Raw genomic sequence first — 14,802 nt, forward strand, 5'->3', positions numbered from 1 at the left:
AATTGAATATAGTAATGTTTATTAAGTGCTTGACACATGCAGAATCGTTCTTAATGACTATGAGTTTTTCTCTGAGAAACATTTACCTATGTAATCCCATCAACACTCATACTAATTAAAATGCCTGTGTCTATAAAGCAGCAGTGTGCATATATAATGGCCCCTCATCCCCTTCATGTTTAAGCACAACACCTCCTGATGTTTCCAGACTGAGGGAACTGCTCATTTTTTTCCTCCCCTCTACCACCTCCTTCCAAGAGTGCTCTATCTGAACCCTCTTTGTCCTCTCAGAATGACCTTGGTGCTTATTTTAACCTTGGTTCTTATGTGAAGGAGCCATGTGGAGGAGGTTTTGGTGGGCATGGTACTGTCCAGAGTCCCAGCCAAGTCTTACCTGGCAGCTCTCATGGCCTTGACTTAGAGATCTGGTCTTCTTCATGGGCCAAAATGTGAGGGTGCTAAACATCTGTGAAGGAGGGGCTGCCTTTGGAGTCTTGGCTGGAAACCATTTTTCTAAAGCAAAGCGCACCCTGTCCTCCTAAGAGGTTGAAAGGGTTATCATTTCACAGGCTCCAGAGGATAGAATGTTGAGTCTGTTGATGGAGTTCTTGTTTCCTCCCCCTCCCCTAAACATATGTGTCTTCTTTTTCCTTCTCTTTTTGGATTTTGAAAATGTTTCAGAGAGTTTCACCCTCTCTGAGTTAGGATTGAGTAAGGTTGCTTTAAAGGTTTGAGTTAGGTTGCTTTAAAGGGTTGGTCCCATTACCTAAAGGGGAAATTAAGGCACAGTACATTCCAAGGAAATACCGGAGGGAAACCATTTAAGAGTATTCAGTTTGGAGGTGCACCTGGGTGGCTCAATAGGTTGTCTGACTTCAGCTCAGATCATGATCTCAGGGTCCTGGATGGAGCCCGATGTCAGGCTCCCCACTCAGCAGGGAGTCTGCTTGTCCCTCTCCCTCTGCCCTTCCCCCTATTCATGCTCTCTCTCCCTCTGCCCCTCAAATAAATAAATAAAATCTTTTTTAAAAAGTATGCAGTTCAGAATTCCCTACACTCAGGTTCTGGTCTGGATCCTCACATACTGAAGGAATAATGTTAGGCAAATCACTTAATCTTCGTGACAGTTGACAAACTCTCATAAAAGCTAATAAAAGTAGCTTCACCTTTTTATTGTCTTAAACTTGTCTTCTGAAGAGCAGTTTTTAATTTCCTGAAGTCTGGTTTATCCACTTGTTTAATGGATCATGCTTTTGATTCTGTATTAAAAAAAATATTTGCCTAACCTGAGCTCAGGAACATATTATCCTCTGCCGCCTTTTATAAGTCTTATGGTTTTAGGTTTTCCCTAGGTCTGTGATCCATTCCTGAGAGAAAAATCTTTGCAAATTTCCTATCTGACAAAGAATATGTATTCCAGATATATAAAAAACCCTTAAACCTCAACAAGCAAAGGACTGAAACAGCCCAATTAAAGAAATAGGCAAAAAAAATGAACAAGCTTTATTAAAGAAGATATTGGGAGGTCAAATCAGCACATGGAAATAAAATGAACATCATTAGTCATTAGAGAAATGCAAATTGAAACCATAATTAGAAATCATGACACACCTTTGAGGATGACTAAAATAAAAACCAGCCATACTAAGTGTCATTGAGGATGCGGAGGAACTAGAATACACGCTGCTCACAGGAATGTAAAATGGTACAATTACTTTGGAAATAGTGCAGTTGTTTCTTGAGAAGTTATGCTTAGACTTACTAATTAATCCAGCAATTCTGCTCATAGTTATTCACCCAAGAGAAATGAAAGCACATGTTCATACAAAGATGGACACATAAGTATTCATCGTAGCTTTGTAAAGCCCCAAACTGGAAACAATTTAAATGCCCTTCAACAAGTGAATGGAAACAAAAGACTGTGGTACATCCATTCCATGGAATAGTACTCAGAGGGATAAAAAGGAACAAACTATTGATGACACATGATGAACTGGGTGAAACTCAAGGTCATTATGTGAGTGAAAAAAAACCAAGCTCAAAAAATTACATACCTTATGATCTGGCTTATATACCAATCATGAAATGACAAGCAGAGACATGATAAACACTTGCATACGAGGGCTTCATTTTTGGAGCATTTGCTGTTGGAGCTCATTCACCACCCTGTGAAGCCCAAACCACATGAAGCAGCTGCATGGAGAATGACAGAGACCCTCCAAACAGAAGCCCCAGCCAAGCTCCCAGTCAACAGCCAGCATCGCCTGCCATCTTGAACATTCCAGCCCAGAAGAACCCCCGAAAGACTGCATCCTAACCATCATCACAGGTGGCAGAAGAACCAGTCCTTTGATCCCAAGCAAACCACCAAATTGTGAGGGATGCTTGTTGCCTTAAGCCACTAGGTTTTGGGGTGGTTTGTTGTATAGCAATAGATAACCCAAATAGGTTCCTACAGCCTACTAGCTTAGTGCCCCTGGTCTCCAACCTGTTTATGAGCATTTCCTGTGAATGTCCTGAAGTCACCCCTCATAGGATTGCATTGGGCCAGGGTCCATCCATGAACTAGTATGACCACAGTCAAGGAAGGTGTCAGTCAGCTAGACCTGGGTCATACATCCAGCCCTGGATCTGGAATGGAGTTGGCTCTCAAACAGGGCTGCCCAGACAGAGAAGGGGGAAGGCCCTTTCCCAAGGGAAGACCAAAGTATGGTTACCAGAAGAAGGCAGACCAAAGCAAGAGCCCACTACAACTAGACCACAGAGGACTTCTGGATGAGGGAGGAAATGAATGAATTTGGGGATCTGAGAGAGTTAACATAACTATAGGAAGATCAATCTTTGTGCAGATCGTGGGAGATAATTTTAGGTAAAGCATTTCACCCAGTGTCTGACACATAGTAAGTGCTCAACTCTTGATAGCTGTTGTGTGTTTTTTTTTTTTTAATATTTGTTATTACCACTAAACTGTAGCTGTAAAAGATTAAGATACTCCTTCCTCTGCAGACATTAGCTCATATTTGATCCTAGCACTGGTCATATTTACATAGAAGTACATTTGGTTTTATTTGAAGGACTGTCCCCAGACTACGAGGCCCCAGTATTCAGAGGCGGAGAAGTGTTGTGCTTGTCTATTTGAAAAGCTGTTGTCTTATTAAGTCTTAGCCCCGGGGACTGGGCTCCATGGTAGCTCCTCATTTAGGAGACAAATAACTCAGCCTGGCCTAGTCCTGTCTACTTTCAAGGTTTCCATGGAGACTGGGATGCAGACAGAGGTAGCTTCGGAAGCCCTGACACCTTCTCATGCAGCCAGGAGCCCAGGAGTCCTGGGGGCTCTTCGGTGAGATCAGAGATAGGTTGTGAGGGGTGTTTGTGTGCATGTGTGTGCATGTGTGCACAAGTGTGTGTATGTTAGGGACTTGGCTTTATGTATCTAAGTGTGCACAGGAGGTCCTCATAAGAGACAAAGTAGTACTCCTGGAAATCACAGCGAAGAACCACCACTTGTGCCCTGGATAATGTAAGAGAAACCTCCAGGCTGACTGACCACAAGGCCCCCTATTAATGGGGCCTCAATGCTGAAGGCTAGCTGGCTACTGGGCGCCCAGTGTTTGTTAACCTTTAAGATCAGAAGTTAGTCTGCATCCTTGTTCCAGCTGTCTGAATGTGACTGGCTTGGGTGCCTTTGCTTGGTTTCCTGCAGAGGCGAAGGTAGGTGACTTTGGTCTCTTAGAGGCTGGACTTCTTGCTGTTACAGGTAGCATGTGGTTTGGGAGAGGAGATGAAAAAGAGGAGGTATCTGTGTGTCTCTGACATATGAACCCCACGTAAGAATCTAATACTATTGTTTCACTGCAAAACTTTTACTGAGCACCTACTGATCGCCTGGCACTGTTCCACCTGCTGCTGAATAAGATGCAGCCCTTTTCCTTAAGAAGCTCACAGCAGGGCATCCTGGGGGGCTCAGCGGTTTAGTGCCTGCCTTCAGTCCAGGGCCTGATCCTGGAGACCCGGGATCGAGTCCCATGTCGGGCTCCCTGCATGGAGCCTGCTTCTCCCTCTGCCTGTGTCTCTGCCTCTCTCTCTCTCTCTCTCTCTCTCTCTCTCTGTGTGTGTGTCTCATGAATAAATAAATAAAATCTTTAAAAAAAAAAAAAGAGGCTCACAGTATACGTAGACAAGCAAACCAGGAATTGGAGCCCAAGGGCTGAAGACTGCTGGAGAGCCCAAGAATAGAGCCACTGTGCCCCTAGACACCACTGTTTGCAGAGACCGGCTTAGCTCCCTTTCTGCTGAGGTTGATGCCTTCTAACCACCCAAGGGATGGTGTGTGCACCTTCCTACAAACCCCATACACCGTTGGAGTGGGGGGCCATGTGATCCACCAGCCTTGCCTGACACCCCTCCTCCCACCTATGGTTTGCTGACTCAAGCCAGCGACGCCCACCCTGAACACATGCTAGACTAAGCTAGACTGAATTTGTTTCCCGATACTTGCAGCCCCCCAAATTCAACTAGCCCAGCACATGACTTGTGACCTGGTTCCTAAACAAGGCAGCACTTGTCAGTTGGTGAAACAAGGCAGAGCTCCCCCAAGGGGAGAGCAGAGAGGAGGAGAAGGTGGAAGCATCCGGCCATGATTGCAAAGGGTGGTCAAGGCGGGCTGTCAGGGCGGGCTGGGGAGTGGGTTAGTGATGGACTGTGGAGCCTGGTAATCAGCCGTAAAATGGGGGTTCACCAGCTATCTGACGAGACAGTAGGTGTGGAAGCTCTCTGAATTATTTTAGAAGACTACACCAATGTCCAGGTAGTACTGTTGCATCACACATTTATTGTTGTGAGTGTGGGGGATCCGGGGGGCAGGACTCAGATTTCAGACCCATTCTTTCCTCTACTACACCAGGGAGTCCGAAGTCACTGGCCACCCCACTTAGATGCTGCTTAGCCATCTCCTACTCAACAAGCCGAGCCCCTGACCCCAATTCACCTTACCTGTCCTCCCTGCCACATGAAGTTGGTGGAAATTCTGTCCTTCTGCTAGCCCTGGGCAAAAACCCTGGAGTCTTTCAACTTGACTCTCTCCTTCTCGCACACCCCCAACCAGGTCCTCAGCCCATCACATTGGTGCTACTATCCAAATATTTCCAGACAAGTCAAGTGAACATCACTTTGCTTCCAGCCATGGACAGCGACTCTGTTCCTGTTGGCCATATTCCACTGGGACGAAGAGCATCCTTCGGGGGTGGCGTATGGATGTCTCAGAGCGTATCCCTTCCATTGTGAAAACAGAAGTGCAGCCCTCAAGGAACATCTGCTCGAGCTGCTGATCCTTGACATTAAAAGAAGGGAGGAAAAAACCCACAAGTGAGCGCCCTGGACCAATTTAGTCTTGTTAAATGTACCATAAGAACAGAGTGTGGGAGGGGGCATTTTATCAGCTCCCTGACTGCTTGTCATTGAAAAGGCGCCTGCTTGCTAACACGTCGTGGGAAAAGTCACTTCGAGAGCACAACTGTTGGATAAATAATAAGATGTTTCCTTGAATCGTATAGGGCACATGGGGGGAGTTTTGAAGAAGCTGAAAATGGCCTGAAAAAATGGAATTGCAGATTTTCCTGTGTTTTTTTTTCTCATGACTGATTGAGGAGCCATAGGAGATCCCCAAGTCCTCCTTCCATCTTCCAGTGTTTTTATTAAGGGGATGTGATGCTCTGGCAGTTGTTGGGCTGGAGCAGGAGACTGGCAGTTGGCATGACCTCGGTGGATAGGGGTCAGTTTACCCATCAACTCGGCCGGGCCAGAGCACCAGCTACTCAACCAAACCCTGGTTTCCGTCTTGTGTTAAAGGTGTTTGTAGATGCGGCTAACATCTCAATCAATGGACTGTCAAAAAGGAGATTATTGCCTTCAGTAATGGGGAGATTGGAGGCGGGGGACTCATCCAATCAACTGAAGGCCTTGAGAGCAAAAACTGAGGTTTCCCAGAAAAGAAATTCTGTCGGAAGACGGTCTGAGCTTCCAGCCTGCCAGCCCTACGAATTTCAGACCTGCTAGCCCCCGTAATCACATGAGCTAATTCCTTAAAATAAATCTCTTACTATAGTTAGTTCTATTTCCCTAGAGAACCCTGACTGATGTGAGATGCATTAAAAAATATATTTGTGTTTTGCTTTTAAGTAGTTTTAAGGTAAGAATCTGAAAGCAAATGACTTAAGCACAGCACACACCACCCCCACCCCAGTCCATGAGGTTGGAAGAAGAGACCTCCCCACGAGTGAGGGATTGGGAAAGGGGGGTGTTAGTCTTTGTTTATTGTCAAGCTTATTTAGAGTGCAGAAGGAGCAGCCTCTTCTCTGGTTCCCATGTGGGAGGGAGCCCCTTCCCCCATTCCCATTCTTAGCTCTGTCTTCTGTGCTCTGACTTCCATCTCCACCAGCTGCCCAATGGCACCATTTCTGCAGACCCCTCACTCCTCTGGCTAAGGTTACTGAGATGGCCAGGTCTTTCTGGTCCTTTCTGCCACATTTCTCTCTCGAAACTTCTCCTGGCTTGGTCTCTGTGGCACTGCCAGCTCCCTGCTCCTCTCTCTGTGTCTACCCTGGGTCCCTTCCCCTGTGGCTCCAGCTAGGGGTTCTCTGGGTCTCTCACTGAGTTGCTGAGTGCTGGCTTCATCCATACTGCTTCAACTACCACCTGGATCGGATGATTCCCAATTCTTGTCCCTAACCTAGAACCCTGTCTCCTTCCTCAAAGACATCCAGCTGGCCATGCACTGGACCTCCCCACCAGGGCACCCCCAGCACCTTGGACTCGACGTCCCCAGCAGAGCCATCATCCCACCCCGTATCCTGCTCTCAGTGGGCGGAATTTCCCTCCACCGGCTGCCGAGCCAGTGTTTCCCTGATCCTAAGTTGGTCACTTTTGTTCATGTCTGATTTCCCTACGAGCATCACAGATGCTTCCACTTTATTTAAGTGGGTGAAATTGGGTCACCCTGAGGCATGAGGTGTCTGATTTCTGTAATGGCATAATTGGCCACCTCTGTCCCCAGATAACACTTGACATAAGTATATGTGCACCTGTGTTCTTGATCAAAGAGCAAAGCAATAACCAGGGGCAGTGGAGAAGCACAGTAAATGTGTTCTAGTGCTTCCCATCCATTCCCAGAGGTTGGCAGCAGGAACGCATCCTAGTGAGCGAGAGGGACAGGGTGAGTGTGGGGGGACTTTGAGCTCAGGGGTACTCCAGGTCTTGAGGAGGACACAATCTGTGTCCTGCATACCAGGGAGGCGTTGTGAGATGCTCCGGTTGAGGTGGTCATTCCAGGCTCCATGTGGGATGGGATTAGAAGGGCCCCGATCCCTTATGGGGACTCAGCTGGTCTCCGGTGGAGCCTCGTAAGAACGATTTGGGCAGCCATAGACGGGGCGTCCTCACTGGGCAGCCTGGCTCTCCTTTAGTGGCCCTGATGGTGGGAGCAGTGCCAGGTGAGGACGCTCCTCTCACATGCTGGGCAGGCTCCAAAGCGACCACTCTTTCCACTGTTGCCGCTGCACTAAGGTCATGCGACCAACCCACGCAGCGTCTCCAGACGCTGCAACTCTGTTCCTCTGTGGCTTTTCCAGAACTGCCCATTCCCAGAAGCCACAGATTTGGGGCAGAATGAGTTTTCCCTTTTACAAGTTTAGATAACTTGACCCCATGCCTCAACCACCCAGAACTCACAACAGCCTCATTAGCTGAGCTGGGCAAGGCTGGGGCAGAGTCTTCAAAGCTCTGACGGCTGCTGGGGAGACCCAGAGGGATTGGGGCCCACAGCCAAGGTCACAGGAGACTCAGACCCATAGGGCTCCTCTCACTGACCCTCACTGTCTTTTCCAGAGAGGCTTCCCTGGAAAGCTAGAAATTTCGAATACCCCAAAGGGTCTGCCCTTTGCTCCAGAAAATGTGATGAGTTTCTCAGACACTGGAGACTAAACAGTACACTCACGTAAGTGGAGTCCCTACTGTGTTCCCACACTTTCCAGAGGGAGCTCACTCAACCCTCCTAACAACGTTGGTGCTATTATCACCATGTGAGTGTTGGTGGTCCTCACAGGTTAAGGTCACACATATAGCAATGCAGGGATTCTGTACCAGGCCATTCTGATTCCAAAACCCATGATTTTTTTTTCTCTCATTCATGCTGGAGGAGAAACTAAGCAGGATTTCAGGCTTAAAAAAAAAAAAAACATCTACACCTGCTCTGTGACTATGCAGTGTTAGGAACCCCCCAGTGTCCCTGTCAGGTTAGCAGCTGGTCGGATCCCAGTGGGTGCAGCTGGCAGGAGGAGAGGCAGGGGGGTAATGTGCAAGCCAACCACCCCTGGCTAGCAAGCAGGGCCCTGCAGCCCTGGGAGCAGGTGCCAGAACCCTTCCCTGACCAAGAGGAGAGAAGAGGGCAGCCCAGGGCCGTCCTGAGTGTGTGTGTGTGTGTGTGTGTGTAGGGGGGGCGGGGAGTCAGTACCAGGTAAGGTCAGCAAACCAAGAGCCAGAAGCTTGTCCAGAAGGGCTCCAGGCCTTGCTCTGATGAGCATTTGTCTGGGTTGGGCTTCATTTTCCGCATTTCCTTCCATTTCGACTCCATCTGCTGCTTTGTTTGCCTGAGCCCACCACTAGAGACACACACGCAATTATCTGACTCCTACGCGCTTTTCTTTTTCTCTTTCTCTTTGGGTTTAATTTCCATGAGAGGCTCTGCCTTGAGCTTGCTCCCAAACCTGCAATTAGGAGGAGGCACTTAATAAGACCGGGAACAAACTTCTGCACTGTGCAGAATGAGATAAATAGGGGGAAATGTCAAACAGAGGGATCCCCACATCACTCCAGTGACAGTTAGTGCATGTCTGGGGGTTGTGACCCTGGGTCCTTAGGCTTTTTTATTTATTTGTTTGTTTGTTTTAGAGAGGGAGATGGGGGGAGGGGCAGAGAGAGAAGGAGAGAGAGTCCCCAGCAGACTCCCTGCCAACTGTGGAGCCCGACATAGGACTTGAGCTTGTGACCCTGAGATCACAACCTGAGCTGAAACCAAAAGCAGGTCGCTTAACTGACTGAGCCAGCCAGGCGTCCAGGTCCTTGGGCTTTTTGACCTTGCCTGAGATGTGTGACTTGATCTTGTCCAGCTAAGGATCCATTGGCCAGTGCTCTCAGGCCTACAATCCCTCCCGGTCATGGTCAACAGACAAGTACTCTTGAAAAAGCCACCGAATATCAAGGCAGAGCTACGGCCTGGGTCTTACACGGCTGCCTTTCTAGGAGAGGTTTGTTTTCCTGCCCAAGCACATTATAGGGTAATGACTGGGATTTGGAAATGGCAAGCACCATGTGTCATGATGAATATTTTGACTAGGAATACAGCATTCTCAGCAACTCCTAATGTCTGCAGAACTCAAGAGGTGGAAGAAGAAGCCGTCATGAAAGTCCCCCTCGTACAGGGTATCTAATGATGGGAATTCAATTACAGAGGCATTTATTTAGTACCTGCTGTGTACCTGGCTCTATGCTGAGCATTTGGGATATGGACACGAGTACGATGTGGCCCCTTTCTTTAAATCTCATGGACAGAATCAGAGAATTAAATATTGGTGTATGTAATGAATGCCCCTAACCATCCTCCTTAGGTTTAGATTTAGCCAACAAAGGGCGCCTGGACGGCTCAGTCAGTTAAGCATCTGCCTTTGGCTCAGGTCATGATCCCAGGGTCCTGGGATGGAGTCCCACACTGGGATCCCTGCCTTTCCAAGCTTCAATTTTTCTTGAACCAACACCTCTTTCTGGTTCATTCTTCCTCCCCAAGACTGACATTCTCCTTTCTCTCTTCCACAGCTAGAGCCCAGTGTAGGGGTCAGAGGACCCAACCCAACCCCTTCCTAAGGTACTGCTGGGAATGGCTCAGCACCATGGACCCCAAAGTGGCCACACACTGGAGCCATCTGGGTTGCTTATTGGCAGTGTATAGATGCCAGGCCCTCAGCAGAGGTTCTGATGGTACAAGTTTGGGATTGGTCCCAAGAGTCCTGTTTGCAATGATCAATCCAGGCAATTGTAATGCACCTTCAGGTTTGGGAACCACTAACCTAAACCCTGGTTTTGCCACTTCCCGCTGCTGCAGTTGGTAAGCACCCCATCCCTTCTCTGAAAGAATCTCAGGGTTAAGTGAAAGAGGTCTGATGAAAAATTTCCCACCATGGGTAAATGATGAAATCACAGGCTATGCTGGGGATTCTTACACTGGGTTCCACAAACAGAAGTCAGTTTATGAAGTTGGATAGAAAATCCCATCCTCAGGGCACCCCAGGTGGCTCAGTTTGTTAAGCATCTGACACATGATTTCAGCTCAGGTTATGATCTCAGTGTCGTAAGATGGAGCCTCATGTTGGACTCTGCACTCAGTGGGGGGTCTGCTCAAGAGTCTCTCTCTCTCCCTCTTCCTCTGCCCCTCCCCATCCCTCCCCCCCCTCAAAAGAAATAATCTTCCAGTCATGAAATGGGCAGAAGACATGAACAGACATTTCACCAAAGAAGACATAGACATGGCCACACACCAGTGAGAATGGCTAAAATTAATAAGACAGAAAACAGCAAATGTTGGCGAGGATGTGGAGAAAGGGGAACCCTTTTGCACTGTTGGTGGGAATGTGAACTGGTGCAGCCACTCTGGAAAACAGTATGGAGGTTCCTCAAGAAGTTAAAATAGAGCTTCCCTTATGTCCTAGTAATTGCACTACTGGGTACTTACCCCAAAGATACAGATGCAGTGAAATGATGGGACACCTGCACCCAATGTTCACAGCAACAATGTCCACAATAGCCAGACTGTGGAAGGAGCCATGATGTCCTTCGACAGATGAATGGATAAAGATGTGGTCTGTATATACAATAGAATATTACTCAGTCATCAGAGAGGATGAATACCTACCATTTGCTTCAACAAATTGGACGGTATTATGCTGAGTGAGGTAAGTCAATTGGAGAAAGACAATCATCATACGGTTTCACTCGTATATGGAATATAAGGAATAGTGAAAGGGACCATAAGGAAAGGAGGGAAACTGAGTGGCAAAAAATTAAAGAGGAAGATAAACCATGAGAGACTCTTAACTCTGGGAAATAAAGTGTTGCAGAAGGGGAGGTGGGTGGGGGATGGGGTAACTGGGTGATGGGCACTAAGGAGGGCATTTGATGTGATGAGAACTGAGTGTTATATGTTGGAAAATTGAAATTAAATATTTTTTAAAAGAAATAATCTTAAAAAAGAGGAAATTGCATCTTCATTTTCACTAACCTCCAGCTGAAATTCAATAGCACCTTCAATTATAAATGCAATTATAAATGTGGATAGGATAGTGTGTTCGCCTGCCTGTGACTTTGCCACCAATGGAAACCACAGGTATTTCCACATCACTTTGCAGTTGTTGGAGACACTTGACATATTGTTGAGGCTCATCTTTTAAAATGATGACAATTCCTAGACTGTCACTAGATTGTATCATTCAGCATATTAATAACAAACCACATACATTACTATATTGCAAACATATATTTTAAAAATATTTTGGAAACTATATTTTAATAGAATTTGTTTACTTATTTTTCTTTGTATTTTACTTCTTTTTTCTTCTTCTTCTTCTTCTTCATTCTTTAAAAATAATGTTACTTGTAGGAGGGGCCCATAGATTTCACAGATTGCCAATAAGTCCATGGTACATCAAAGGTCAAAGACCCCTCCTTTAAAGGAAGACTTAGTAGGGATGAATTTCCTCTTATGAAGAGAATTTCAGGCAGCTTAGAGAAGTGAAGAATTTTCTATAATGGTAAAAGGCAGACATTTTGCATGCTGACCAAAACTTCCAGGAACTGGAAGGAATCTGAGAGATACATAGCTTTATTTGTTGCTGGTTAACTTTATTCAGCTTAAATTTATACATAATAAAATGCACGTTTTTTCTGTGTGCTCATTGTTTTAAAATTGTGACCAAAAATTGCATCGACTTTACCATTTAAACTTTTTTTTTTTTTGAGACAGAGAGAGCACAAACGCATAAGTGAGGCAGGAGGAGGGGCAGAGGAAGGGAGAGGGAAGGAATCCTAAGCAGACCTCATGCCCAACTTGAGGCTCAATCCTACGACTCTGAGATCATGAGCTTCAGCTGATCATGAAATCAAGAGTTGGACACACCACCAGCTGCACCCCCCGGACACCCCACCATTTAATCATTTTTAAGTGTACATAATTCAGCTGTGTCAAGTATATTCACACTAGCATGTAGGATGCGTCCATCCAAAGTGTGGCAGTTGGGTGAGTTCTGACCAATACAAACACTTAGGGGGCTACCAGTACAACTAAATACACAGCATTCCTATCATTTCCAAATGTGCCTTTGTGCCTCTTTATAAACCCCAAACCCAGCTACCCCAGCCACTGTAGACTAGTTTTGTCTTTCTTTTTTTCTTTCTTTTTTTTTTCCCATTTCATAGTAGTAGAATCCGGCAGGAAATTTTTTTTACTCACATATTGATGGAGTTTTGGGTCGTTTCCAGTTTGGGGGTTGTGGCGAATGAAGGTTCTAGGAACACGTGTATACAGGTCTTTCCGCAGACACACATTTTCATTTTTCTTGGGAAGTATCTGAGGAGTGGAATTGCTGGATCCTGTGGTAAGTGGGGGTTTACCTTTATAAGAAACTGCCAGACTGCTTTCCAAAGTGGTTGTGTCACCGTGCATTCCCGCCAGCAACGGACGGGAGCTCCTGTTGCCCCAGTGCCCCCAACACTCCGTATTGCTAAGCTTTGATTTCAGCTGTTCCCTGGGAAGTGGGATCTCACACAGTGTTAATTTGCACTTTCCTGATGGCTCAGGATGTTGAGCACCCTTCCGTGTGCTTGCTGGCTGCGTGCTCATCTTCTTTAGAAACATCTATTTGAGGTTTTGCCCCTTGGTATAGGTTGTCTGCTTGTATATTCTGGGTATGATTCTTTTGCCAGACACATGTATTGCAATATTTTCCCCACTCTGTAGCTTGTCTTTGTATTTTCTTACTGGATTTTTACCATGATGAGATCTAATTCCTTGACTGTTGGCAATCATGCTTTTTTTAAAAGCATCAAAGACATCTTGTCCTGCCCCAAAGTTGCAAGGCTTCTCTTCCAGGTTTTCTTCTGGAAGCTGTATGTGTCCAGTGTTTACAACATTTGGGTGTATGATACATCTCAAGTTAAGTGCACGGGCTGAGGGATGGGTCAGGTTGATTATTTCTTTCTGCATGTGAGTATCCAGGCCCTCCAATACTATCTGGTTGAAAAAACTAGCCTTGCTCCCACTGAATTGCTTTAGCAACTTTGTCAGAATCAATCGACCATATACATGTGGGTCTATTTCCAGACTCTCTATTCTTTTCCATTGATTTATATGCCTGATTTACACCACAGCTTTATTTTTGAAGATGAGAAATCTGGAGCTGAGAGAGGGAAGAGAAATTGTATGAGATCAAACCAAATAAGTTAGAGGCTTGGGACAGAACGTGCCTCTTGTATGTATGCATCTTTAATTCTTGCTGGGAGTCAGCAAAGAGGGAAATAGTAAATCGTAGCATGGATGTTGATGCTGAAGGATGATGCTTCCCTGGGAGACCACCAGCCTGGCTGTGGGGTCCCTGGGGAAGTGAGAGGCTGGTGGCGCTGGAGCTGGCTCCCCATATGGCAGCTGTGGGATCTTCCATGAGCTGTTCCAACCCATGAGAGGTTCCTGTGTCAGTCAGGATTTTCTAGAGAAACAGAACCAGCAGCCTGGAGATACACACACATACACGCACCTGTGCATAGATTTATTATAGGAATTGGCTCATGCAATTTTGGAGGCTGAGAAATCCTCTGATCTGCGCTCTACAAGCTGGAGGCCCAAGGAAAGCCAGCAGTGTCACTCCAAGTCCAAAGGCCTGAGAAGCAGGGTAACCAAGGGCAGGAGATCAATATCCCAGGATCAAACAGCCTGGACAGAAGGGGCAGATTCTTTCTTCCTCCTCCTTTTTGTTCTATTCAGGACCTCGCGGGGTTGAGGGAAGCCCACCCTCACTGGGAGGATAAATTGTTTTACTGAGCCCCAATGATTCAAATGTTAATTTCATCTGGAAACCCTCACAGACACCCCCAGAAATAAGGTTCAGTCAAATATCTGGGCACCCCATGATCCAGTCAAGGTGACACATGACATTTACCATCACAGTTCCTCAGCAATTCCTCACCTGATTGTAAAAATTAAACCAACCCCATAGGAGTATTAGGGAATTGAAGAAGGTGATGCTCTGGAAAGATTTAGCACAGTATCTAGAACACATAGGTTCTCAGAGCTTCTCAGGAAGCTCAAACTCTTCATACCCTTAGTCAGCATAAGGGTCTTTCCTCCAGCAGTCAGCCACAGAGGTGTCCCCTGGGGGCGACGAGGCCCCTGGTGGCTGGGACATCCCATTCCCAGGATATTCCTTTTTTTTTTTTTTTTTTTAGATTTTGTTTATTTATTCATGAGAGACACACAGAGAGAGAGACAAGAAACACAACACAGGGAGAAAAGGGAGAAGCGGGCTCCACGCAGGGAGCCCGATATGGAACTTGATCCTGGGTCTCCAGGAATCCCCCCTGGGCTGAAGGCAAGTGGTAAACTGTTGAGCCACCCAGGCTGCCCATTCCCAGGATATTCCAATTCCCTCTTCCTTCTTCCTTGTTCCCCTGGAGACTGGGTTGAGACCCTCGGGCCACTTCCCTGAGGCC

The 14,802-nt window shown here is 46.6% G+C and overlaps 1 protein-coding gene across 1 annotated transcript in view; it reads right to left on the reverse strand.

Annotated features, from left to right (window-relative positions):
• Positions 1-4,243: 4,243 nt before the first annotated feature.
• Positions 4,244-14,802, reverse strand: part of GPR26 (G protein-coupled receptor 26) — a 41,742-nt gene continuing 31,183 nt past the window's right edge. The window contains exon 3 of the mRNA XM_072804993.1: positions 4,244-5,329. Within this exon, the coding sequence (XP_072661094.1) occupies positions 5,131-5,329 (199 nt within the window). The 3' untranslated portion in view covers positions 4,244-5,130. The remainder of the gene's footprint in view (positions 5,330-14,802) is intronic.

Source organism: Canis lupus, chromosome 29, assembly GCF_048164855.1.
Source record: "Canis lupus baileyi chromosome 29, mCanLup2.hap1, whole genome shotgun sequence".
Taxonomy (NCBI): domain Eukaryota; kingdom Metazoa; phylum Chordata; class Mammalia; order Carnivora; family Canidae; genus Canis; species Canis lupus.